Here is a 25010-nt window from a genome sequence, read left to right as displayed (position 1 = left end):
GTAATTGTGTGTGCTTATTTTCTTTGTGTACAATGGATATTTAAGTGTACAGGATCAGAGACACGTCATTGCTGCTTTGGCTTTCATTTACTGGGCTGGTGGTTGCATGGTGATGAAGTAGAAGGATATTTTTTGATAGAAACTGACTTTATCTCAACCTCATTCAGTGAAAAACTGCTATTGAAAGCTCACATGTGTATTTTATTAGCAGTTTTAATACACTCTGGCTACACTCATTCCTGGCTCAAAGTATACATTGCAGATATTGCTTAGGCATTTCCCTTGAAGTCTTGTGCTAACACAGACCAAAAGAATGATGATTTTTACTGCAGCCAAAAGGCAGCATGAACTGATTTCAGTAATAAGTACAATTCAACCTGAGGAGATGGAACTAATTGGTCAAATGTGCTTGATGCAGTGTTCAGGAGAAGCTGCACACCTCCAGCACTGCGTGATCAGAGTTTTAAATGGACACAAATGGATAACTTTGCTCTTCTAGCAGATATTATTGACAGCACACAAGTACTGTATGCTTTTCACTGTGCGTCATTAGCTTGTATTAGCCATAAATGATGAATGATGGTTTAAGGTAGATTGATAAGACAGTATAACTGTTATTTAATCTCAGTCAATTTAATCACCTCCTTGGTCTAATATCTCTTGTCAACACCACCTGCTTGTAGCTGCAATATCTCACCTTTCTAACCTGCGTGAAACCTGGCTTAATTCCACTGATGGGTGGGAGATTTGTCAGCCTCCCTGTTTGTTCACTCTGTGTGCTGATAACCTGGCAGCCTGTTTGTTTGTTTATTCCCTGTCGAGGTCAAAGCAGATGCCCTCGCTCTTCTTCTCTGCCTTTTCACTTTCTCACCAAGCCTATAAATCGGAGTCTCTCTCAACTCTTACAGGCCCTGTTGTGCTGACCTTTTCAAAGAACTGTATGTGCTGCTCGGTAATGTCACAACATTCAATTCTCAGATCCACAGCACATTGGCAGAAGAAACTAAGGGTTGTTGCCGGTGTTGGTTCGACCAATTGGTGCTCAACAGTGTCATATTACTTGTTTTTAAAGAATATGGTAAAGTTGACCTTTTTTTGATCGGTTGCATTGCGGGAGGATGGAGCGAAATACCTGGAGAGGACCCACGCATACACGGGGAGGACATGCAAACTTCACACAGAAAGGCCCCAGCCGGGATTCAAAACCTCTTCCTGTGAGGCGACGGTGCTAACCACCACACCACTGGGCAGCCCAAATAAAGCAAGACAGTGAAGTCTTCTTTTAAGGATATTATCATTTTTAAAATGGAGTTGTTAAACTCTAGTTTTTGTTCAAGATTTCCTTAAAAGATTAGCGTCCGTTGCAATGAAAAACAAAATCCACAAATCATTTTCCAAGTCTTTCACAATTAATCCTCAGTTTGATGAAAAAAAATTCAAAAGAGAAATTATGCTGATGCAGTATGATTTGTTTTTAGATATATCCTGCTGTTTTGGATGGGTAACAAATCAGATAAAGAATAAGAAAAAATTATTTTGAAAAAAATTTGAGAGATGTGGTAGAAATCTTTAGACATCAGAATGAAAGGATTGGAGTGTTGTTTTTGTAGCTTGGAAACAACTTAGCTGATGAGTACACACACAGTGTTGCCAGGTAAAACAGGTCAACTGTCCCAGTAGACAACATTGTCAGTAACCCACAGCCAACAGTTCATCATCTGGGGTGCAGAGATGCTCCCTCTCAGGGAAATGTCCAGGATAACACCATCTGTTGTTAACAAGCACTGTAATCCTTCATCCGTCACTGCTATCTCTCTTGTGTGTCTGCAGCCGTGTCTCATTTAAACAAATAATCATAGTTTCCTCAGATCCTGCCTGCATCCTTATCAGGGCTCAAAGCTCATCTATTTTATCTGCCAGTAGTCTCACACTTCCTTTCACGATCAAGGGGAGCAATGCTTTAAATTTCCTTCTCCTTTGGCTCCCTTTTGTTCCTGCTTGAAAACCTCGATGTCTCCTCTTCTACTCATCTGGAGTCTTATCCCAGGGATTACTTGGGTATCGGAAAGCCCAATCAGCTGCTCCCAAATGCAAACAACGTTCTTGATATTTATGCATCATAACAGATGTTAAAAAGTCCCAGAGTTTCCAACGGGAATCGTTCCAGCAGAAATGAATCCGAACCAGCATTCCGCCCCCCACACACACATAGAAATGCCCATTTGAAAATTTTAAGGAGATGCAAAGCAAGACACAGCATAAAGAGCATCTTCTGTAGGCTGCCACTACTGATGTGCCATTCTACCATTTTAACAGCCTTGAGAGCAAAATCATTCTATTTGTATAGTGGAATTCTGCTTAAATAACCTCTTTATTAAAAGCATTTCTAACTGCTAAGGATTTTTTTTTTATGTTGTGTTGTTAATGAATCAGTTATTTTAAAAGCTAAACCGGAGCTTTAAAATGACTTCACATTTCAGGTGAAAGCTGTTATGAAACAGTGTAAGCACAACTTAGAAATGAAGGAATAAGGGAATTATTTTCCTCTTTGTACAGACATAACATTTTCTGATCCGTTGCAGTCCTGATAATCATCATAAAAAAACAATGGCCACACCACTTGATCTCAACAGGAGAACAAGCCCCTGCTGTGACATCTCCAAAATAGATTTGTCCATGTGAAATCTCATGTGAGCTATGACAGTGTGCATTGAAACATGCTCGAACCCAAGCAGACACTTCCACTAGTGCGCACAGAGATAATGTAGGTCAACATGTACATACACTTGCCAATACATGCAATGCAAGCAGACAGAGTATAGATTTACTGTCATCACCTTAGAGGGAGGGCAGGTTAGCGGTTTTCCAAAAATGTAACATTACTGTCTTGGTGTACTTTGTGAATTTACGTTTTCACCTTTATTGGTGTGGCAATAATGTAGATCCTCATTAGCAATCAACATGACATACAACTAAATGCCTAACATGTGTGGCAGCGGTTGTGACAATTTCTCCTTTGTTTTCTTTCCCTTTGAGTGTGTGTGTGTGCGGATGGTGTTGTTGGGAGGAGGACAGTTAATATCTTTTTTTCTGCACTGTATGTTTAAGATTTATAATTCTAAAATGCAGCAGTTGATAAGTTAGATTCATTTGCTGTGACTGTTTGACAAAGATACTTTTTATCTGTGAACATTCAAGCTGCAGGCAGCTGATGAATACAGGGAACGTACAATAGATGCTAAGGTTTAAGGTCAACATGAAATGTTTTGTATTAATGTTTATGCAAAGTCACTCACAGTGTATATCCTTTGACCAAGAATAAGTGGTTGATCACAGAATGCTGAAGTCTTTACATTTGCATGTGCTTTGAGGCAGACTTCAGAGAGGTGATGATCAACACCACTGGGCTATTATTGCCCAGGCAACAACCCGTTTGCCCTCTTTGCCTGAACTGTTTGATTTTATAATTTCATTAAACTGAATTCATAATTAATTCTGAAATTTAAATTGATTTATCGTTAGTTAGATGGCTGTACTTCCCAGCATTACAGCTTTCAGATTGATGTACCTGCTGATGATTGAAAATGCCCTTTCTTCAGGTTTGAGCAGCAGACCCTTAAAACGTTTGCACATGTCCCTGCTGTAAACCTACATGGCAGTGAAAGAAAATAGAAATATACCTGATGATTCCAATAATTGGAGACCCCATCGAAATTACTTGAATGAATTAGTATGCTGTGAGGATCAACTATTCTAATGTACATTGGGATTAAAATTGGATTTCTTCTTTCATTATACAGTATATGGGGATTTTAGGTAACTTAGCATTGCAGATAATTAAACTGCTCTTTAATATGATTTATATTACTGTTTTTTTATTTGTTTAAATAAAATAACTTTAATAATCCCTGCAGGAAAGTTTGCTTTTGTAAATCACATGATCCACGAGGACAGCGGAAACGGATAGGTATGCTCTCTAAAGCACATCAAAGCTGCTGAGGAAGAAATCAATACTCTTCCGTAGATACTAAAAGCAAGAAATGCAGCGAGAATTAGAACTCACCTGTGTTTCTAAGCTTTTGCACTTAGTTTCACTTTTTTGGTCTTTCATTTATGCACTGTGGACTGCACTGGCTATTTTAGAATCCCCTATACATGTAATCTCGGGCCATGCTGCACAGCACCTTGGAGCCATGGCAGGCAGATCCAGACAAAGTCACATTAGCTTCTCTTGACCTCGCAGCTGTAATCGGCTCTGGGGAGAGGCAGGTGGTTAGTGTTTTGCAAGAGTCCCCTTGCTCAACGTTAATAGTTTTGCAAGCACAAGGCAGAGACTGAAAAAGCAAGGATGCAAGCGTTACAACAGCTTACCTGGAGATTACAGAATCAGCAGTTCACTTACAATGCAGCCCCACAATATTTGATTGCCATTACGCTACGGTCACTGTTGTTTTTTCCCTTCTCGGTGGTACAATGGAGATTTAGAGGATTTAACTGGGCAATTATCAGAAAGGCAAGATTAAACTGTGGTTCTTAATGAAGTACACGTGATCCCGTGATAAGTGTGTGTGTGTTCCCAGCATACTGTTCCATGGCACATTGACTTGCAGTGCATCCAGGAGGTATTTACTGTCATACTATATATTTCTAAGATAGATGAGGCCAAAAGAAGAATTGGCAGTGCTGTTTTTTTTCTTATACATTCATTTTTTTCTCGATGAAATCCATTACAATGTTGACTATATTGTAGGGATGGGGAGGCCGGCTTGCTCAATTCTAACACAACTGAGGATCATCAACAATTGTCACTAAATTTGCCTCACTAAGTCTTTAGCTTCTTTTTCAATTCATAACAAGGGAATAGGATTTTATTGGCGAGACCATTTTAACCAGGACCTGAGGATTGTACAGAGGCGTGTAAGGGTGGATCGACACAGGCGATTTACGATGAGACTTCTGGCCAAAACCATCCCAAAACAAATAATTCAATATTGTTAACATTCTGTTTTTTTTACTCACCTCCCTTTATTCTTTTTCTCCAAAAGGTTCCGATAGCCAATAAATTTATTTGTAAAGGAGCTCTACATTATGCCGAATTTTGATAAACAGTTCACCTTTCAAATGACTGATTCATCCAGCTGTTGGCAATAATTTTGAATAGTTTGGTGATGTGTAGTTGGCTCTGAAAGCACAAGGATATGTTGCCTATGAAAATCTGAGGTATCAGAAAATAAGAGCTAAAGGTATTGTTTTTTTTTTCTTGACTCCTTCATATCTGAAATTCCCAACCAAGGTATACATACATTATTTCATGTTACAGTGCATACATTTAAATTACTTTGGTTTTGTTCTGCACAGTTTTTTTTTATGATCACATATTTAAGCTATGTCCCTAAATTTGACATTAATTGGTTTTGGAAAAGGCATGTCTGTGTCATTCTGCTGATGAGAAGCTGATCACCATATACTACATGGGATCCATCCAAAAGTAAAACCACTCTATAATAAATTTTTACACTGGAATAAAGACCTAACTACGGTCCAGTTTGATACAGACTGACACTGCCTCTTTTTAGTAGAAATTTAGTCTGGATGGAACTCATGTCTGAGATGTCTGGCTTCAGATGTATAACTCAGCCCACATACATATGCAAAGCGTGAAATTCAATTTTATTAATTACTCCCATTTTTTTTTAGTTAATTGCCCCTTTACATGCTTCACCAGTACAACTAATTCAAAAAGTTAGTTTGGAGCTCTTCACAAGCTATCTAATCAGAGTGAGACCTCAACTATTCTCTTTTATTAGTCATCTGTTGGTTTGATGTAAAGTATGCCAATGTGAATGGCAACGCAAACCAGGAATAAACTTGCACTTGGTTCAGACCAGAAAACCAAACTATGCTTTAAGGATTGAATGTGTATCTCCATAAGCTCTCGGTCGGTGCCTTGCAAATGAACGTCTACATGTTATGGTCTTATGCTGGTTATGCTTTTTGTTTGAAACACAGAGAAACCAAAATGTAGCATGCTCTCTATGGAGCTACACTTCTGCACTTTTCTGACCACTTTTTTATTCACTTCAGAGTGAGTCTCCCAGGAAGACCCACTGCCTCCACCCCTATGGTTTCCTTACACCGCAACCCGTCGTCCGCCTACTTCTCCTCCCTTGTTGCCTCCGCTCTTCCGACCTCCAACATTCTCCTCCCTTGAGGTCAGTGAGGCCATGGAGTCCCTCTGTTTTACACTGAGCTCTTGTCAGGATAGTCAGTGTACTCTATACACCAAACCTGCTCGATCCAAACAGTCCCACCCTTGGCTTAATGATACCGTCCGATCGCTGCACACCAACCTCAGAGCTGCAGAAAAAGAAATGGCACAAATCAAAAGATCCCGCAGATCTAACAAAATTCCAGGCACTACTGTCATCATTCTCAGCCAGTGTCACTGATGCAAAAAAGGCTTTCTACATTGAAAAGATTCACAGTACTACTGACACCCAAAAACTATTTTCCACCGTCAAAACTCTACTTAACCCTCTGCCACCTGCTACCTATCTGACGGCAGACACCTTTGCCTCATTTTTTACTGACAAAGTGGCAGCTATAAGCAAACAGATCACCAAACTGCCCATACCTGAACAGTCCCTAGACATGTGTGCCACTAACTCAGCATGCAAAAGTCCAACAGCATCATTTTCTTCATTCACCCCTCTCACTGAGAGCTGTATGTCTATGCTTCTCATATGTAGCCCTCCTACTACATGCCTGCTGCACCCTGTTCCTACTAATCTATTCCATTCCACTGTAACTGCAGCAGTCACAAATGTGATTAATGCTTCACTGACATCGGGTACATTTCCTACCTTATTCAAGAAAGCTTGGGTTACACCGCTGCTCATGAAACCTTCCCTCCCTCAGACTCAAGTGGAGAACTATCAGCCGGACTCTCTCCTCCCGTTTCTGTCTAAGACCATTGAAAGGGCGGTCTTTAAGCAGGTCACTGATTACCTCTCACAAAACAACCTTCTTGACTCTAACCAATCTGGCTTTAAAAGTGGCCACTCCACTGAAACGGCTCTGTTGGCTGTGACAGAAGCCTTAAAAGAAGCCAGAGCGATAGCTAAGTCCTCAGTACTTGTCCTGCTTGACTTATCGGCTGGGTTTGACACTGTCAACCACGTCATCCCTTTGTCTATACTCTCTAGCATGGGCATCACAGGGAGAGCACATGGCTGGTTTGAATCATACCTGACTGGATGGACATTCAAAGTATCATGGCTTGGTCACACATCTGCAGCGCACCACCCCGCCACAGGGGTCCCCCAAGGTTAAGTACCGGGACCTCTTCTCTCTGCCATATACACCACCTCACTGGGCCAGATCATCACATGGCTTCTCATACCACTAATTATCACCAGCTAGAAACTTGGGTGTAATGATTGATGACCAGCTGACCCTTAAAGATCACGTTGCCTCTGTCGCTTGATCGTGCCGCTTCGCATTGCTAAACATGAGAAAGATCAGGCCGTACCTAATCCAACACGCCACCCAGCTCCTAGTGCAGTCTATTGTCATCTCCTGTCTTGACTCCTACAACGCCCTCCTAACTAGTCTCCCAACCTGTGCTGTAAAACCTCTGCAGATGGTCCAGAACGCAGTGGCGTATATGATCTTCAATCAGCCTAAAAGAGCACACGTCACCCCTCTATTCATTGAGCTCCGCTGGCTACCCTTAGCCACCTGCATCAAATTCTAGTCACTGATGCAAGCCTACAAAGTGCTTAATGGAACGGCTCCCATCTACTTGAATGCTCTCGCAAAGGCTTACGTCACGACTCGGTCACTCCGGTCGTTAAAGGATTATCTTCTAGCAGTGCCTACACCACGCTCAAGACACTTTTCATGTGTCGTTCCACGATGGTGGAATGACCTACCAAGCGCTAAAGGAACAGGGGCTTCAACGTGTATCTTCAAGAAACTCTTGAAAACCCAGCTCTTCAGAGAGCATCTCCTATCCTAGTACTTACCCTTTACTTTCCTTCCCCCTCTACTGAACTTCTATTTCTGTACTTCCCTCGATGTCTGCACTCTATTTCTACAGCCCTGTCACCCAGGCCTAACACAGCATTCATGCCTTAACCCTTGTATGGTATCCAGGTCAAATTGACCAGTTTTAAATTTTTAAAAGAAGAAAAATGGTACAAGTATACATTTTTCTACTTGAAACTCAACGGCCTTAGCTTATTTTCTGTGATAAACATGTACAAACAAAAAAAAAAAACAATTGGAGCACACATGCCACTCTACCCCACACATTTACATCCTTGATATGGTCTTCGGATCAGTTTGACCCGAATACACAGACACAATGGTATATTATTATCATTAAAGCACAGAGAAGCTGTTTGTTCTCACTTTCTTTTTTAGATGTTATTCCATAACATTGTGGAAATCAAACATTTTCTCGTACCATATGCTTTACACTTGCACATCAAGGGCGTGAGACAAAAAAGATTAATACGTCAATCACAGTACAGTCTTCCACCATCAGTATGACCAAAAGATTTGACTGCCAGAGGGCTTTGGAACTCATATTTGAAGAGAGTCAGACATAAAGCGATGTAGAATAGGAAGATGTCTCCAAATATGAGGATAATTTAGATGCCAATTCAGAGTGTTCTGATTCTGAAAGTGAATTTGAAGATCCCCTTCACTCAGAATATGCACCACCACTGGAGCAGCCCAAGAGCCAGCCACTGGAAGAGCCTCACAGACATATTTGTCCAAGAATGGACTAATTGAATGTTCTTTATGTGAGAGAGCCCCCCACCTAGCTCAGCTTCTAACACAATATGAACGGTACCAGATTTGCAGTGATTTATGTTCACGATATTAAGTCATCCTTTGAGCTGCTGATTCCTGACTCATTTTATATAATTATTCTGGTTATGACTAATCTTGAGCGGAGACGTGTTTTTGGTGACCAGTGGAAAGAAATAGACATGACTACTTTGGCATCCTCATCATTGCTGATGTCTACAGGTCTGTGGGATGCTGAGACAGGGAGAGCAATTTTTAGAACCACAATGTCTCTGAAGAGCTTCCATGTATTCTCCAAGATAAGGATGATTTATAACACCCAAGTCTTGAGTATACTGGATTTTTAACATCAATGATAACCTTATGACAAAAAGAATAGTCACCCATCCATTGTTATTTGTGTTCTAGTAGAGACTGATTGTATTCATTAAACATATTTTGGTCAGAACCACTCTAGTCAAAACGAGACGAGAAACAGAGAAGTTTCAGAAGCTTTTCTGAATGCATACAATTTGTGTTTGGCGGTATGGCTCTGTTCGGAGGAAGTTCCCGACTTTTCCATGAGCTCCATGGAAGCCAAGACAGGGAACAGCAGAATCCTCAGGTGGAGTGCCTTCCATTTGCTGTAAAGGCAACATACCCCCTAGAACAGAGCAAGCAACAATGACAACAGTATGACATTGTTTGGCAATGAGAAGTCGGTGGCGCAGGGGAGGTGGTGGGTGCAAGCAGAAGCGAAAAGAGCAGTGACAGCAAACCAATTGGTAGTTTAAATGAAGTGCCCCAAATGCCAGCATCCAATTGCGAGCAGCAGCTGATTAACCATAGCGCAGTTGGTTTGTGGACAGCCATAGGGGTTGGGTTGGCGTCAGCCAATAGGCAAAGGGCGCGTTGACTACGTGGTCTGCCAGAACTATCGCAGGTTGCTCCATATGTTATCTCAGTTGTTTGAAATTGAGATAAAGACATTACACGTTAATGGTTTATGAAGAAAAATTTTATGTTAGAATTGTTTTTAAAGCCCCAAATATGTCCCAGATCAACTCCGTCTGTCTAAATAAACTTTGTCTGTGTTTCGATTCTGTTGCAATTGTCTGAGAATGATCTGTTTTATATATTTGTCATATACATGGGGTTATGATATCACCAATTACACCATTAAGAATAATGGTAATGAGAGATTGGATACTATGTATTGCATAACTTTCACCATCAAAATCTGTGGATTTCACGTTAAAGCCACCCTTACACAACGGCCTTCAGTCTCATCCATCGTCTTATTCCTCATATGCGATAAGCCGCCTGCCACTTCTTACATCTCATATCTTCCCCCACCCGCACTCCACCCCACCCCACAGGTACTCACTCCCCTGTCTCTCTCCCACTCCTCTCTTTTTCCTTTATCTCCCCTCTTTCCAATCTCTTCTGTTCATAGCTTTGCAAAGATAAGATTCGATCCCCCCCCCACGAAATCTTGGTGTCGATACTAATGTGCTGCTATCTCGATGAGCTATCAAACAACCCCTCCACCCCTTCTTTACCCTTCCTCCCATGACCTTCCAGCAGCAATACATTTTTTTTATTATTTTTTAAAAGATCAAAAGATTAAGAAAAAAGTTCCTATGACACAAATTCTCAGCCATGACTTTTATTCTCCTGGACTTTAGTGTGGCCATAAGAAAACAGAGATGTTGTCACTAAATTCTGCTTTCATTTATCTAATGGGTAAAGATGGCATTTAGGTTTATTTTATTTTATTATTTCTGTTTCAGATTTTTTCATTCTTAGAGTGGGTTTGCACACAAAATATCCCCAGTACTGTATTGTAAATTGTTAAACATATCAGTGCACAATACTTGACTAGAGAGCAGCCCGTTCACAGGATTAGTCACATGTTTACTGAAATGTTTGACTGTGTGGGCTGAGCTTGTGAGAAAAAAGTCAGTGAAGCAATGATATTTCTCAGCAAACCTCTCAAGGATAAATGGATAGAATGGAATCAGTAATTGTTGAACTTTCTGTATCTGAATTAAATTGACATTTTGAGTTAAATCAATCACCTGATTTTGTTACAGTAGCCTATTTTTTCTAAATATAACAAGCTGCACACATGCTCGCAGTTTATCTCCGCTTTTGTGCTTCTTGCTGCTTCTTGTTTCTTGTAATTTACAAAAGAATTTATCACATACATCAGTATCTTCCCAGTTAATGACAGATGCATAACTCTGTCTGAAGCAGTTACTTCTTACTGATTGATATGCAACAGGCCAGCTGTGTCTAAATGAGAGAGATGCAGGGGGCAGCATTAGGCGTAAAACCACTCGGTCAGGGGTATGAAAGAGAAATGCAGCAATGTGTGACAGTTTGTGTTTTGATGTGTCTTTGCTCACAGTTGTTGGCCAAGGGCTGAGAGCTGAGTTAAAAGTCAATGACTTCAATGAGGTAGTTCTATTGCTGCTGATCGAACCTAACAAGCGTCATGGTGGTGTCACACTGTTATCCACAGCATGTCACTGCATTATAAGTATGTATAATTTTTAGCACTGGGAACCCCATCGGGAAACAAATCTCAAAAGAGCCGCATCATTACTTTTATGCTGTCTTAAGAGCTATATTACACTTTTCAGAATGTCTTTGCCATCAGGATGGAGACTTAAGATGAATAGTCCCTGAAGGTAAAATGTCATTACAATTTGACATCAAATGGTAGTTGTTTGACCTTTGCTATTTATTTTTTTTTCTTTTTAACAACAGTTGAGTCTAAGAGCCTGGATGAAACATAAAAAGGTAGAATCTGCCAAAAGTGGCAGTTACATTCACAGTTGATGTCTAACGCCCCCTCACACCAGGAGCATTGCGAGATGTGTGCAGAATGTGATGACTTTCCTTTCAGCACCAGTGTTTACAGATTAGAACATGCATACTGGCTGCATGTGATGCGCATCTTATCTGTGGCTTGAGCCATGTTGCAGTCATGAGGAATATAGAGTTTCGGCGTGATACCTATTTTTCATGTGTGAAGTAAGTGTCATGGAAAAGCGATTATCAGCAACATATACAGTAAAACAAATGTTTGGTTGTTATATTGACCTAATATCACCAACAATACACTTTTTTTTAGAACATTCATGTCGTAACCTTTCAAGTCATATAAACGAGGCATTTCACAACATTTACAGATGCATTCTTGTGTTAAAACGATGGTGCAGGCATGTAGCAGTTTAAAGCACTTCAGCTTAGCACATACTACACACACATAATGTTCCCAGCCTGATCATGATTTAATTGTTGCTGATGGCTCATAAAGCTGCCACTTCAGAGGTTATGAACAAAGACCGCCTCACTTCTAATTTAAAAAAAGTTCTGCAGGAGGTGTCATGGAAGCGAGGTATGTCAAAAGTTCTGGCTTCATTAAAGACCTGTTGTAGCTCTCTGTGGGGTAAAATGCTCGCTGTTGAACTGGATAAAACAGTGTGATTTACCAACCCTAAATATCACTCTTCTTTCATCTCCTGCCAGTGTGTAATGATTACGTAGGATTCAAACAAATTCCTTATTATCAATACCTGTGCACTCCAAGAAACTCTAGTGCTAGTGATTGAATAGAAACTTCTGCTGTGGCTCCTTGTGTATCAGAAAGAGGGGGGGATGAGGAGGAGATGGGTTACGGGAACGTTGGAAGGGAGGGACAATGACAGAACAGAGGAGATTTATGAAGAATATAGAAGAGACTGGTTGGTTAAAAAAATTGTAGTCAAGAAGGTCATTGGAAGAGAATAGTCACAATGAATTAAATGAGACAAGTTTGGACAGCTTAGAGAAATGGAAGAGACAGGATGGCAGGACGCAAATCCTTGCCACCAAGAAATGAATTCAGATGTAAGGCCATAAATCTTCCATACTGGACTGCAAAAGTTAAATTTCAGATCAGTCCGCAGTAATATTAGTAAACATTAAAGTTGTTTTACCCTTTTTCTGTTTTAAATACTGTACTACAATATTAAAAATAAATAGTGGACTTTTCACGATTCATTTCACAACTTTATTGGAAAAGTGGTAATAATTGTTTGAATGATGGGAATAATTTTGCAAGCGAGCACTGCATAAAAAATAAAGATACATTTTTTTTTTAATTAACTTCTTTACTTGAATTCAATTTAATTCAATTCAGTTTTATTTATATAGCGCCAAATTACAACAAATGTCATCTCAAGGCACTTAAATAATATAGTCCAATTCAAGCCAATTGGAGTTCAATTCATTGTAATAATAATCCAATGAAATTCAAAATAATTTGAATTTGAATTTCATTGATAATTTAAAAATAATCCAATTCATTCATATAGAGCCAATTCAAAAACAATTTCCTAGCTAAGGAAACCAACATATTGCACCGAAACTTGTCTTCAGTCCAATCAACCGTCCTAAGTGTGCCTGAGGCGACTGTGGAAAAGAACGACTCCCTTTTAACAGGAAGAAACCTCTGGCAGAACCAGACTCAGGAAGGGTCTGCCCGCCTCGACCAGCTGGGGTTTGAGAAGACAGAAAAGAGGGGGAAAAACCACTGTAACACCATTCAAAGGATATCTGTTGGAACAGGGAAACACGAGGTAATGACCACAATAATGTCACATGTACATAATATCATTTGAGAAATTAAACGGGGGGGGGGGGGTTGTTACAGATGTCCCCCAAGCAGTTTAGGCCTGTATCAGCTTAACTATGGGATCCCCTGAACCATCCCTAACTATGAGCTTTATCAAAAAGGAAAGTTTTAAGCCTTTAAAGATATGATGGAGCTCGGTCACTAAGAGCTTTATTTTTGAGGAGAAGAATCTTAAATTCTACTCTGAATTTAAGAGCCAATGAATAGAAGCTAAAACTGGAGAAATATGATCTCTCCTGTTAGTTCTCATCAGAACTCTTGCTGAAGCGGTCAGAGAGGAACGTGGTCAGAGGTGAGGCTACATTCTCTCTAAACACATTGAAGAAAGCAGTCTACTGAACATTATTGAAAGGTGAAGGATCTGAGCAAACCTCAAGCCCCTTCCCAGCCCCCTGTCTTACCACTGATGCTCCAACTCAGTCTCTCCTCAAAAACATTTTAGCAGCCTTTCTGAGGAGAGCAGGGAAACTGATACACAGTTGATTCTGTGTTTAAGTTGATATGGGTTAATTGCTATAAGTGATTGTTTTGGATATGCAACTTATCACTGCTGTCTATTTATGCTACCCTCGTCTGTAAGATGTTGCCAGGAGATTATCCCAAATAGAGTAAGAAAAAATATCTGTTCCAGGTGGCTGAATTCTGTGTTTTCTTTTGGTCAGACTCAAAGAAAACGTTTACAGCAAATCATGCCAAAATCTTGTCAAGAAGATTTGTGTTTCATGCTGATTTTAGCTACTCTTGAAGTCTCTGCAATGGTTACATACAGTGCAAAACCCGACCTACTGTCACAATAGAGAAGTATTTAGTAATTTAAATACTATATCTTTAGAGGTAAACTGTCCAAATCCAAAGCATACTAAAAATATCTGCTGTTAGAAGCACTTGTTATATTGTAATAATAATTCTCTTTAATTTTTGATGGATTCATTTGCACCATGTCTTCGAAACAGGGTACTTTAAGTAATCACTACAATTGAAAACCTTTTTCAGTGAAAGAAATCTCTAGGGTTGCATCTCTAATCCTTTCAGTTTTTTTCCAAGTTCTGTCCTCTCTTTCTTGATATCTGGTATTGAATGGAAAATCCTTTAAATGTTTTTGCTCAATAAATTGGTCAGTTTTTCTTTTTTACAAACTTTTCGCTTGTTTAATTGGATTTTAAAGCCACCATTAATTTATTTTAGCATGTTTTTTGGATGGAAGTTACATTTTCTTGTGGTTCAATTTTTGGTGCGAAATCCGTTAAGGTCATAGTCTTTGGATTGGCTTGTTATTGAAGGGAAGCTGCTTATAATGTGAGGAAATTCAGTACAAAGTTTTTTCTGATAAGAAAATAAGCGTCAGGAATCTATGTCCTTGTGCAAACATTTCCATCCATGTCATTCTCTTTCTGTGCTCTCAGTTTTTAGCACAAATGGATAAATGAATAGATAAGTAAAAAGCCTGATGTCGGAGATCATTCGTGTTTACTTCAAAGTAGTTTATGTGGCATGCAATAATGTCAAAGCCCCTTTTGTCATTTGTAGTTATTTCCCAAAAGCAAAATTACCCCAGAATTACAAACCTATGAAGATCCGAACAACTTATTGGCTTCATGACACCTTTTAGCAACCAAACAAAATGTGACTTAACTGGTTCTGGAAAACAAAGATTCCAAAATCGACATACAGGGAAAACATTTGCAGGTGTATACACAGTTTTTACCCTACCTTTTATTATTTATCATCACTAAAAAAAAAAGAAAAGTAATGTGATGAGTCTCCATATCCATTAATCAACTGCACCATCTTTGTATTAGTCACTGGTCTGTCATGTAGCCAACAAGAGACAGCCATGCCCACCAACACCGGTGGCTAATTTAGAATCAGTAATTAGCATACCATGTATTTCTTTTGACAGCAACTGAAAACCCCCTGCAGACACAAGGACAAGCTAACATCGCAGGCAGTTCAAAATGAGAACCTTTCTCCTGCAAAATGATATTCCCAACCCATCACCACTGTACCAGAAACAGTGATACCATGATGGTGGCAAACTCTCCTAAAATATACTAAATGCTGTTTGCAAGGAGCGGAGGTTTGTCCAGTTATGCTTAGAAAACAACAGTAGTTATATTGATTTTAAATAATCGTTACTTTTATGAATAAATTAAATTAGCATTGTGTCTGGCAATATTACTTAAATGTCATCCCATTTGTGCCAGCAGTTAGTTGTGTTGCTTCCTTCATGTGTAAAGCAATTGGAGGATAGTGATGAAGAGGAGGCTGTTTTCTATGCAGGGATGCTTCCCTCCCCTTGGTAAATCCTTTAGTTAGCTTAGTGAGGATTAGGTCTAAAAAGTCTCTCATTTGCCTCCAAAAGCATGAAGGGATTCATGGGTGAAAACATTCAACTTCCCCACTGTTTCCATCGGAATTTCAGTTTATTAGTCTGTGGCTGATTTCTACTTTGTTTTGTATTCTGGGAGAGTCTTTATTAATCATAGCACATATGCCTTTCGTGTTGGAGGTACAGCACACTTATTTAGAGATACACGACACAAAATATCACATTTGACCAACTGTCAATTTAAATGCAAGTTCTAGTCTATATTTATTTAGACTAGAACTAAAGAAAGCTTAAGGCAACAAAGTCAGAGGTGGAAGAGTATCTAAGAAATACATATTCAGATCTTGAGCAGTGTAGAGTAGTAGGGCTTCCACCTGACATGCCACCATTAGGAGAGATAGCTCATAAGATGGATGTTAGACCAGGTGAAAAGAGGTTGAGGAGGTAGTCAGGCGTGCAAAGGCTTCGTTGGCCCCAGGGCCAAATGGAGTCCCCTACTAGGTTTATAAAAGTGCACCTGATATCCTAAAGTTTTTCTGGAGGCAATTACAAATAGTTTGGGAGAAACAGTTCATGCCTAGAGCATGGTGAAGGGCAGGGCGCATTCTTATTCCAAAAGAAAAAGAGTCCTCGGACCTGAGTCAGTTCCGGATGATCTCTCTCCTAAATGTGGAGGGGAAGATTTTCGTTGGTGTAGTTGCACAGAGATTAGCTAGTTATTTAGAAAAGAATAGCTTAATAGATACTAATGTGCAGAAGACAGGAATACCAGGTTTCGCAGGGTGTTTAGAGCACACTAGCATGATTTGGCATCAGATTCAGACAGCCAAGATTGAGAAAAAAGACTTGCATGTTAATTTTCTGGATCTAGCAAAATCATTTGTTTCAGTGCCACATAGCCTTATTTGGAAAGTGTTTGGTTATTTTAGAGTGCCTGTAGTAGTTGTTAAAGGGATAGTTCGCCTCTTTTGGCATGAAGCTGTATGACATCCCATATTAGCAATATCATTTATTAAATTTGAGTTACCCCCTGCTGCGTCCTGTGAGCCGAGTTCCAGCCTCGTTTTGGCGTTGACGAAGGTAGTCCGGCTAGTTGGCTGGGGCTTAAAAAATAAAGCGTCTTGCTTCTCAAAACAATATGCGTTCAAAAGAGTAATACATTTGCATCACAAAATCCTTCACCAAAAAAAGTCAGACCTCACAATCGCTTGGCGATATTTTTGCCTCCCTTCATATCAATGCGTTCAGCCACCTGCCGATTGCCGCACCTGTTAAGGTGTTTATTGCTCGGAAGCAGGGGACTGCTTGGTCTGCACTTCGGTCTGCACGGTTTACATAGCCCCATAGTGATACGAAGGTAGAGAGAAAATAGCGCCAAGCGATTGTGAGGTCTGACTTTTTTTGGAGAACGATTTTGTGACGCAAATGTATTACTCTTTTGAATGCAACTACAATCAAGTTTAGCAATGGGCTTTATTTTACAACTAGTACAAAATATGCACACATGGTTTGAAAATACATTTTTTACATCTCCTTCAGAAGAAGGGAAAAAAGAACAAAAAAGATTCTCAGCATTCCCATGTGAATAACCTAATACTCTGGAAAGACTAGGATCCCAGTGGAAGTGAAAGACTGAGGCTATGTGGAGTAGACCCTAATGGAAAACAGCACTGGGATAAATGTAATAAGTTAAAAGACTACATAAACTAAATTGGATAAAAGAGGCAAAGTTGGCAAAAATGGTATATCACAACGATGCATGCCTCACTGAAAGCGTATTTCTTTGAAGCTGCTCGTATTTGGTCTGAATCAATGAGTAATCATTAAATATGGATCGTTTTTATTTTTGAAAAGCACTACCAGATTAGAGTCCATCTGAAATAGTATTAATATGTTTGTCAACTAGTGACTATCTATTTATCAGCTGGTACTCAGCCATCTCAGTGTCTATTGGTAATTTGCTGCTCAGATTCTTTAATCCCATGCTCAGTGGTATTAGATGATGAAGATACTGAATAATAACTAAATAGATAATGATTTCAATCGTTTCCTTAGCTCAAGAAAGCAAGGATGCTGTGGAACTGCATTTGGTTTTTCTGTCTTTTTAATTGAACTGTAGTGGTCTGTATGTCATTTTAGGTTTCAATAACAGACAGGAACATACCATAATGAGCCCAGTTGGAGATTAGAGACATTTTTAGAGGTATCTCTTCCTGCCACTGTTATTCTTTTGCACTTTGGGAAGGCTGCAAGGAAGCTCACTAATTCTTGAACAGAGGTCACTGTGTTGGAAACGATATGGATCTAAGTGGATTGTACTATTTCGAGGTTTAAGCTTGAACTCCTAATTACCTTACTTTTCGCAATCATATATCCTGATGAGAAGTTCATTCAAAGTACACACACACACACACACAAACAAAACTGTTAAAACTTTTGCTTTACCTGACAGCGGGCAAAAGGCCTCTGTAAAAAAAAAAGTGTCTTTGTAATTTTGTGTTGGTTCCTGTTTATGTCTTTAATTGGGGTTACCCACCCTATGGGACATTTTGATTTTAACTTGAGTGTTTTTAGTTAAACAGAACCATGTGCTAACCGCCTCCAAAATCATCCTGAGAGGTCAAGGTACCATTTACTGTGGATATATCCTGCTTCAAAATAAAACATAAAAAAATCTCTTCTAGGCTAAGAGGTGAGAGTAGCTGCAACGGTAGCTTTTCCAAGGATTCATCACTTTCAACACAGTTTTGTCATAGACAATGTGTCTGGCTGCGTGATAAGGCACCAGAAATGACGTTTGACCCACATTACTAGCCGCTAGCTTGTGACAATTTAGCCTTTAAATATTTTTGCATTAGAACCTTGGAGAGGCAGCCAATAAATACATTTAAAGAATCACCAGAAGTACCAGTGTCTTTCTTGCCTTTGAGAGGCCCTGAACCATAAATGTAGACTACCAGATTATCTATAATATCCTAGGATTATATATTTTCTTAATATGCTTTTAATTGTCTGCAATGGTACAGAATTCATGAGCTGATGTAAGGATTCAGTGAAGAACACATTTAGAATAGATAGAATTCCTTCTTTGTAACTGTTACTGTAACCGGGGGTGCTATGGAAAGTCTGGTTGACTTGTCTTTCCATCAATCCCATTGTGTCTCCAATGGTGTGATTCAGATTTTTTTAAATGGCTGTTGTTATCATCAAATCTTCATACTAAAAGCAATTTAAGAGAAGCAGGTTTCTCAGCACATGGACCCCATATGCATATGGATTTGTTTTTCTTTGTGGCTGTAAAAAACTGTTTTACTTTCAGTTTGTTTAATCTTGTAGTTTTCCATGATTTCAATACTGTTATCACAAATCCCGATGAGGATACTGCATGCTGCCGCTGGCACTGCTGCTTCTGCTAGTATGACTGAAATATTGAGCTATACAAACACCTTCAACCAGTGCAGTGTAGCGTTACATTAGAACATTATTAACAATACTACAACTTAATTTAGGAATGTCTTCTAAAGACACTGGCCCTGCAGCCACAATAGCAGATCAAAACACCAAGCCTCTCCACAGGGATGCCATGCCAAGTTAGAGGCCATTTCACGTTCTTTGGGCGCTCATTATTTTCTGGCAAAGGATTTCTACTGTGGCAGGCTTCTGCACTTTCATTTCCTTGTATTAAACATCTGCTTTTGTTAAGGAGAAGCTTTGTAAGTATTAAGTCTGCTGCTTTTGCCTGATTATGTAGTATCTGACACTGTAACACCTGAATCTATTTTCTGTCTTTTCTCTCCCTTTTCCATGCATTTCCTTTGGATCCTGAAGCTGAAGAGTATGCCGTCGAAGGTAAGATAGATGATTTACTTCCCAAGCAGGCTGATGGCTTCTTTTACTACTTTCATGGATGTCGATGCTGGTTGCTTGCTAATGCTGTTCCCCCTTTCTATGGAGAGGGGCATTGTCAGTTTGGACTGCGGTTATAAGTGACTTACAGGGGGCCTAAATTACAGTTTAAATAAAAGGGATATATTTATACAATCAAACATATCCCTTTTTATCTTCTGTTTATCTTATCTGATTTTTTGTTCTTTTTTTGGCTTTTTTAATTTATTTATTGTAGTTTGTCTTTATAGATAGCAAAAAAAAATCCGTTTTAGATGTCAGATGGAGTATTTCATGCACAAAAACAGTCAGGGCAGCTTGGCAACCCTAAATCAATGTACCGGTCATCAAAGTTTTGAAAAAGTTTCTATATGTTGTGATGATTTTGAGATGCAGCCTTCTTGCCTTATATCCTATTCTGCATCTCCCACAAAGGCGAACAAAGGCTGCTGATTGGGAAGGGCCCTCATAAGCCTTTGGCCCAGGCACTAGCCTGAGATAGACTGGTGGGATTTTTTGAAGGAGCCTTGGCTTGTCTGTTTGCAGACAATTGCCTGTCTCCAAAATGCGGTGGCAGGTGCTCAATCACTTGATTGAATCTGCTGGTTAGTGTAATCAGAGACAGAAACGTGTTTTTTTTAAATGTGTTTAGTGGCTATTTGCTAACTAGCTGGTTGTTTGAGGGGTGGATTACCTATCAGACTGCCTCATACAGCAGAGAAAATCACTATGAAAAATTTGCCCACGTTTTTAAAAATTAAAATTAAAATTTGTGATAGTAATTTTGTTGTTTTTATCCAAAGCATAAATTGTTTTTCCTCTGTTATATTGAAAATATTCCTGTTCTTTGCTCTACCAGTTGGCCTTACTCGTGCTTTTTCATGGAGAAAGTTTCTTTAAGGGATCGAAGAGTAATGATCATCTAGCCCATAAACTGTGGCGATGGGGGCCTTTTGGATGGCTCAATGACCAGTAATTGTTTATTACCAAAAAAGGGAGCAAAATGGAGGGGTTAGGGCACAAGGGAGGTCTTTGTGGACAGTGTTAAGTTAAAGTACTCTTAGGTTATACCAACAGTATCTGAGCAACATAAGCCTCTTGTTGCGACTAGATCTATTTGTGTGAAAGTGCACCCACAACCAGGTTTCATTTTAGTGTTATGAAGCTCTAGATAGGTAGATACAAGGTGGAGTGTAGGGACAGCAATGAATGGTGGCAGTTCTAAACACTGTTTGTCAGAGTGGCCAGTCCAGACTAAGGTAGAGTGTGGTTTTGGACTTAGTTTTGTTATGCACATCTATGCAGCGTGTTCTAAATAAAGAAACCTGGAAAAGTCCATATCCTGATTTCCCGAAACCCGAATTTCCAAAATAAGTGTAGTTTTGTTGTCGTTTTAAAGGGACACTATGTAATTTCTTCCCCCATCTAGTGGTGCAATTTTATTTTGCAAAGTTGAATGAATTTGCTCTCTAGCGCCTCACGTTTTCAAATGTGCGCTGCAACTTCTTGAACTACAGCAAGCGGAATGTGTCAAGATTCATGAAGCTATAGCTTCAGACTCAAGGTCCATACAAACAAAAATAAATCAAGACACACAGTACAAAGGATTACATAACACACATACAACAGCACTATAAATACAGATGACAGATAACATGTCAGATAACATAACATCTCCTTTGCTGTGCAAGCAATGCAATTAGTCATATTCCGGGAGTTACCGGAAGTGACGTCGACGCAGCGTTAGCATTAGCAGCGTTAGCAATAGGAGCATTAGGAGCGGTAAATAAACTCCCGGTAAACTTACAAACTTTCTAATACCTCGTTTTGTGAGTTAAGAGCCTATGTATACTATGACAAAAGTTTGGTAACAATCAATGCATTATTAGTGGGATCATTTACGAGATAAAATCTATTAAGCATTTTTTTTTTTTTTAAACTTTATTAGTAAATCAACAAAATAACAGTTTACAAATGTGAGCATAACGCCAAAAAGAAGATATCCAGGGGGAGCATAGGAATAATAATAAAAAGAAGAAGATTATGCACTTACAAAAAGAAAGCTAATGAACACAAAGACATATGTGCCAAGGAATAAAATCTATTTAGCATTAGCGGCTGTAATAAGCCATTTGGCGGAAATGACGTCACAATGACGTCATTTCCGCTTGTAGGCCTGGTGGGGAAATCGCGATTCGAAGTGCTTTATGTCCCTCTCGGCACTTCATCGTTTTTCATAGACCAGAAGGACATGGCAGCCTCCATAGAGCTTACCTGCTCTATGTAGATACAGACAAGTTATTCTTCACTCAGGAGGATAAGTGAGATTTTTGACAGAGATCATTTTACACCAATGAGGACTAATTTATGAATGAATATGTTGATTTGAGCTAATAAATTATTTAATTTATTACATAGTGTCCCTTTAAGGAGTGCGGCTTAGTTGTTGTTCCCGAAAAGTGTACAAGAGAACCAAATGTTTCAGTGCCCTTTTGAATGGGCTCCCAGTTATTTTTGATTGCTCATTGTGCAGTGATCTAGATTTTTATTTTTTTCAAATCCTTTGAGTTTATTTTCACTGACAAATGTACTGACATAATAGTCAGTTTCATTGAAATACTTAACTGAAAGTCCTTCATTGTTAGCATTAACATCTTGATTCTTTTGTGCTCTCAAAGCAGTTTATTAAAATGAAGGTGTTGTTCTTACTTGCATTACTTTTTTTATTTAGTGGGGTGTTGTCTGTAATACCAGACTGTTGGTGTTTACGCATTATTTTGCACTCTATTCTTAGTTTTTCCATGTGACCGGGTTTGGTGTAATTAGTGTTGTCAAAGGTTGGTAAAGATTGATGATGCAGAAAGACATTGAAGCCCATAGGAGGGAGCTACCCCCAGATTGTGGCTGGTGGCTGGTGGCTTTTGCTTTTACACTGCAGGTCCTCAATTGATGACATGCCTGAGACACTGTCCTGTTTTTACCGGCAAGCCAGCCGAGCTCTGCCGTCTGTCTACAGAAAGCAAAGCAAGTCTTGTCCTTGGAGAACTGCTAAATGTTAGTGTTGTATAGTTTCATCATGTATGCACAAGTTTGCATCACAGCCTTGTTTTTTTTTTTATTTTTTATTAAAGGTTATGAAGAAATTAAACTAAAGCTTAGGTACATTTACAGTTTATACAGTACATAGCAGCTGTATTACCACCTGGGTCTGTTGGGTGGATGCAAACTGGGTACAATTGTTTAATACTTTGAACAACAACTCTTGTTGGGAACTTGTGAGTAGATGTCAAAGTATGAAAGGCTGTTGTCATTTTTGTTTTAAATGTGATGCACAGTTGCATCTCTCTGCTTGGATATGTAAATGTAGAAAACAAAGTCTACATTTGTAATGCTGCTCATTCAAGTGCTGTGGCTCAGCTTATACTCTGATAGACTATGTCCATAACTAATAACATGCCTAAGAGGAAAAACAGCCCAAATCTGCTTTTAGCCTTAAAGACCGGATGATAGGTTTAGTGACCAGTTGCTTTGTTTGGGTGAACAATGTTCTGAGCGGCCCAAGCTGATCTTAATCATTCTGACCAAGGCTACTGATGTTTTCACTCTGAGCCATGCAGACCTCCAACTTAATCTTTCCCTTTGGGAAAGGGAATAACTCTTTTTTTTTTTTTTTATGGCCTCAATAACAAGCAGAGTTTGAGTTTGTGGAGATACAGGATTAAAGATTTAAGGTAGGCCTGTGCGAGATTACTTTGGATCATCCAAAATAGATTATGGATTTTGTTCTTTATTTCTCAGGAGGAATCAAATAAAACAATGAATAAAAAATGTATTGTTTTTTTTTTTCACTGTGTGTGTGTATTCACTTTTTTTTTTTTTTGTGAGTTCTGGAACAAGTTCGGGAGCCCATTATACTTGGTGAGTCCAAGAGGTTTAATGGGACTCAAATAGTGGGCCCCACATGTTTGGAGGGATTTTTGAAGTACAGAACTCGGTTTAATGGCCAGAGTGTGAATTAGGTTAGACTAAAGTTTAGGTTAGGCATTTAACTTTGGTGGTTTGGTAAGGGGCTGGTGAAAGCATTATGTCAATCTTGAGTCACAACAAAGATAGAAAAACAATATTTGTGTGTGTCTGTCAAGGCAATAGGAGAACACACTATAAAGCAAATGTTAGATGTAGTGGTGTTAACGTGGCATTAAGCTATTTTTTTCCATTATTGTGTGTTTTCTAGAACACATTTTACTCATACATTACATATGAATTGCCATAGATGGAGCTGTTAACATTAAAACATATGGACATGCTTTAACTTTCATTCTTATTAAAGAAATTGTGCCGCAAGTGAATCAATAGATTCCCGATCCATATCCTACTTCAGTCGATGGTTCTATATCAGTGTTGTCAATTTCCATTTACCAAAAATAATCACATCGTAGTCTTTGAATCAGTGAGTTATCATGGAGTTGCATCCTCCATACAATATCACATAACATAACACTGGCCTGGTAATATGTGCCAGATCATAGCTTACAGTGTTTGGAGGAAGAAAGCAATACGTCAGCTTTCATCAATTTATCATTCGTGTTCGAACAGTAATTAGCACTGTGATCTTTCCAGATATGTGGCATCTAACCCCTGTATGTTGTCCTTACTGTAGCCTGGCTCAGAGATGGTGACTTGGTTTTACTGTCTGGAACTATACTTTTACAGTGACAGAAAGGAACAGAGACATAGCGTCTTAAATTTCCATCACCTGGTCTATATTTCCATCTCTAAGGTCCTTATGCTGGTGTGGAGCATTTGGATAACAATTATACGAGCACCTGAACCCACCTATATATGTAGGCTGGCTTCACATTTGGAATTTTTCGTGGTATGTGCAGAATGTGATGGTTGTGAATGATGAATGTGGCTTGAGCTGCACTGCAGCCCTTAGGCATCTAGAGTTGTCATCATGGTGCTTATTTTTTCAGTTTGATGTATGGAAGCGATTGTCATCTGTTATTTCAGCAATAATATATAGCATCACTTTAGCTTCAGTGTGAAACCTGTATTTTAATAATACAGCTTAGCTGATGTCGACTGAGTTTCAGTCAATTTGGTCACTGATTTTGACTGTTCTTAAGTTACAGCTGCACAGCTTTTCTTTTTTTACTCACATGGATTTCACAAAACTCTATCTATGACCATTACCAGAGGCATCCCTGTGTTTAAAAACAATTGTGCAGCCGGTTAGGCAGGATTCACATGGCTGTAATGGCCTGATGCTTGGAATTGTGGACACAATGAGATACTTGATAAGTAAGG

At 39.2% G+C, this 25010-nt stretch overlaps 1 protein-coding gene across 8 annotated transcripts in view; it reads left to right on the top strand.

Annotated features, from left to right (window-relative positions):
- The window catches only part of nrxn2b (neurexin 2b), a 694839-nt gene that overhangs the window by 124240 nt on the left and 545589 nt on the right, over nucleotides 1-25010 (top strand). For all 8 annotated transcript variants that reach the window (XM_075451532.1, XM_075451531.1, XM_075451530.1 and 5 more), the window contains exon 3: nucleotides 19644-19664. In XM_075451532.1, the coding sequence (XP_075307647.1) occupies nucleotides 19644-19664 (21 nt within the window). The remainder of the gene's footprint in view (nucleotides 1-19643; nucleotides 19665-25010) is intronic.

This window comes from Odontesthes bonariensis, chromosome 19, assembly GCF_027942865.1.
Source record: "Odontesthes bonariensis isolate fOdoBon6 chromosome 19, fOdoBon6.hap1, whole genome shotgun sequence".
In the NCBI taxonomy this organism is placed as follows: domain Eukaryota; kingdom Metazoa; phylum Chordata; class Actinopteri; order Atheriniformes; family Atherinopsidae; genus Odontesthes; species Odontesthes bonariensis.
This window is presented reverse-complemented; position numbering and strand designations above follow the sequence as displayed.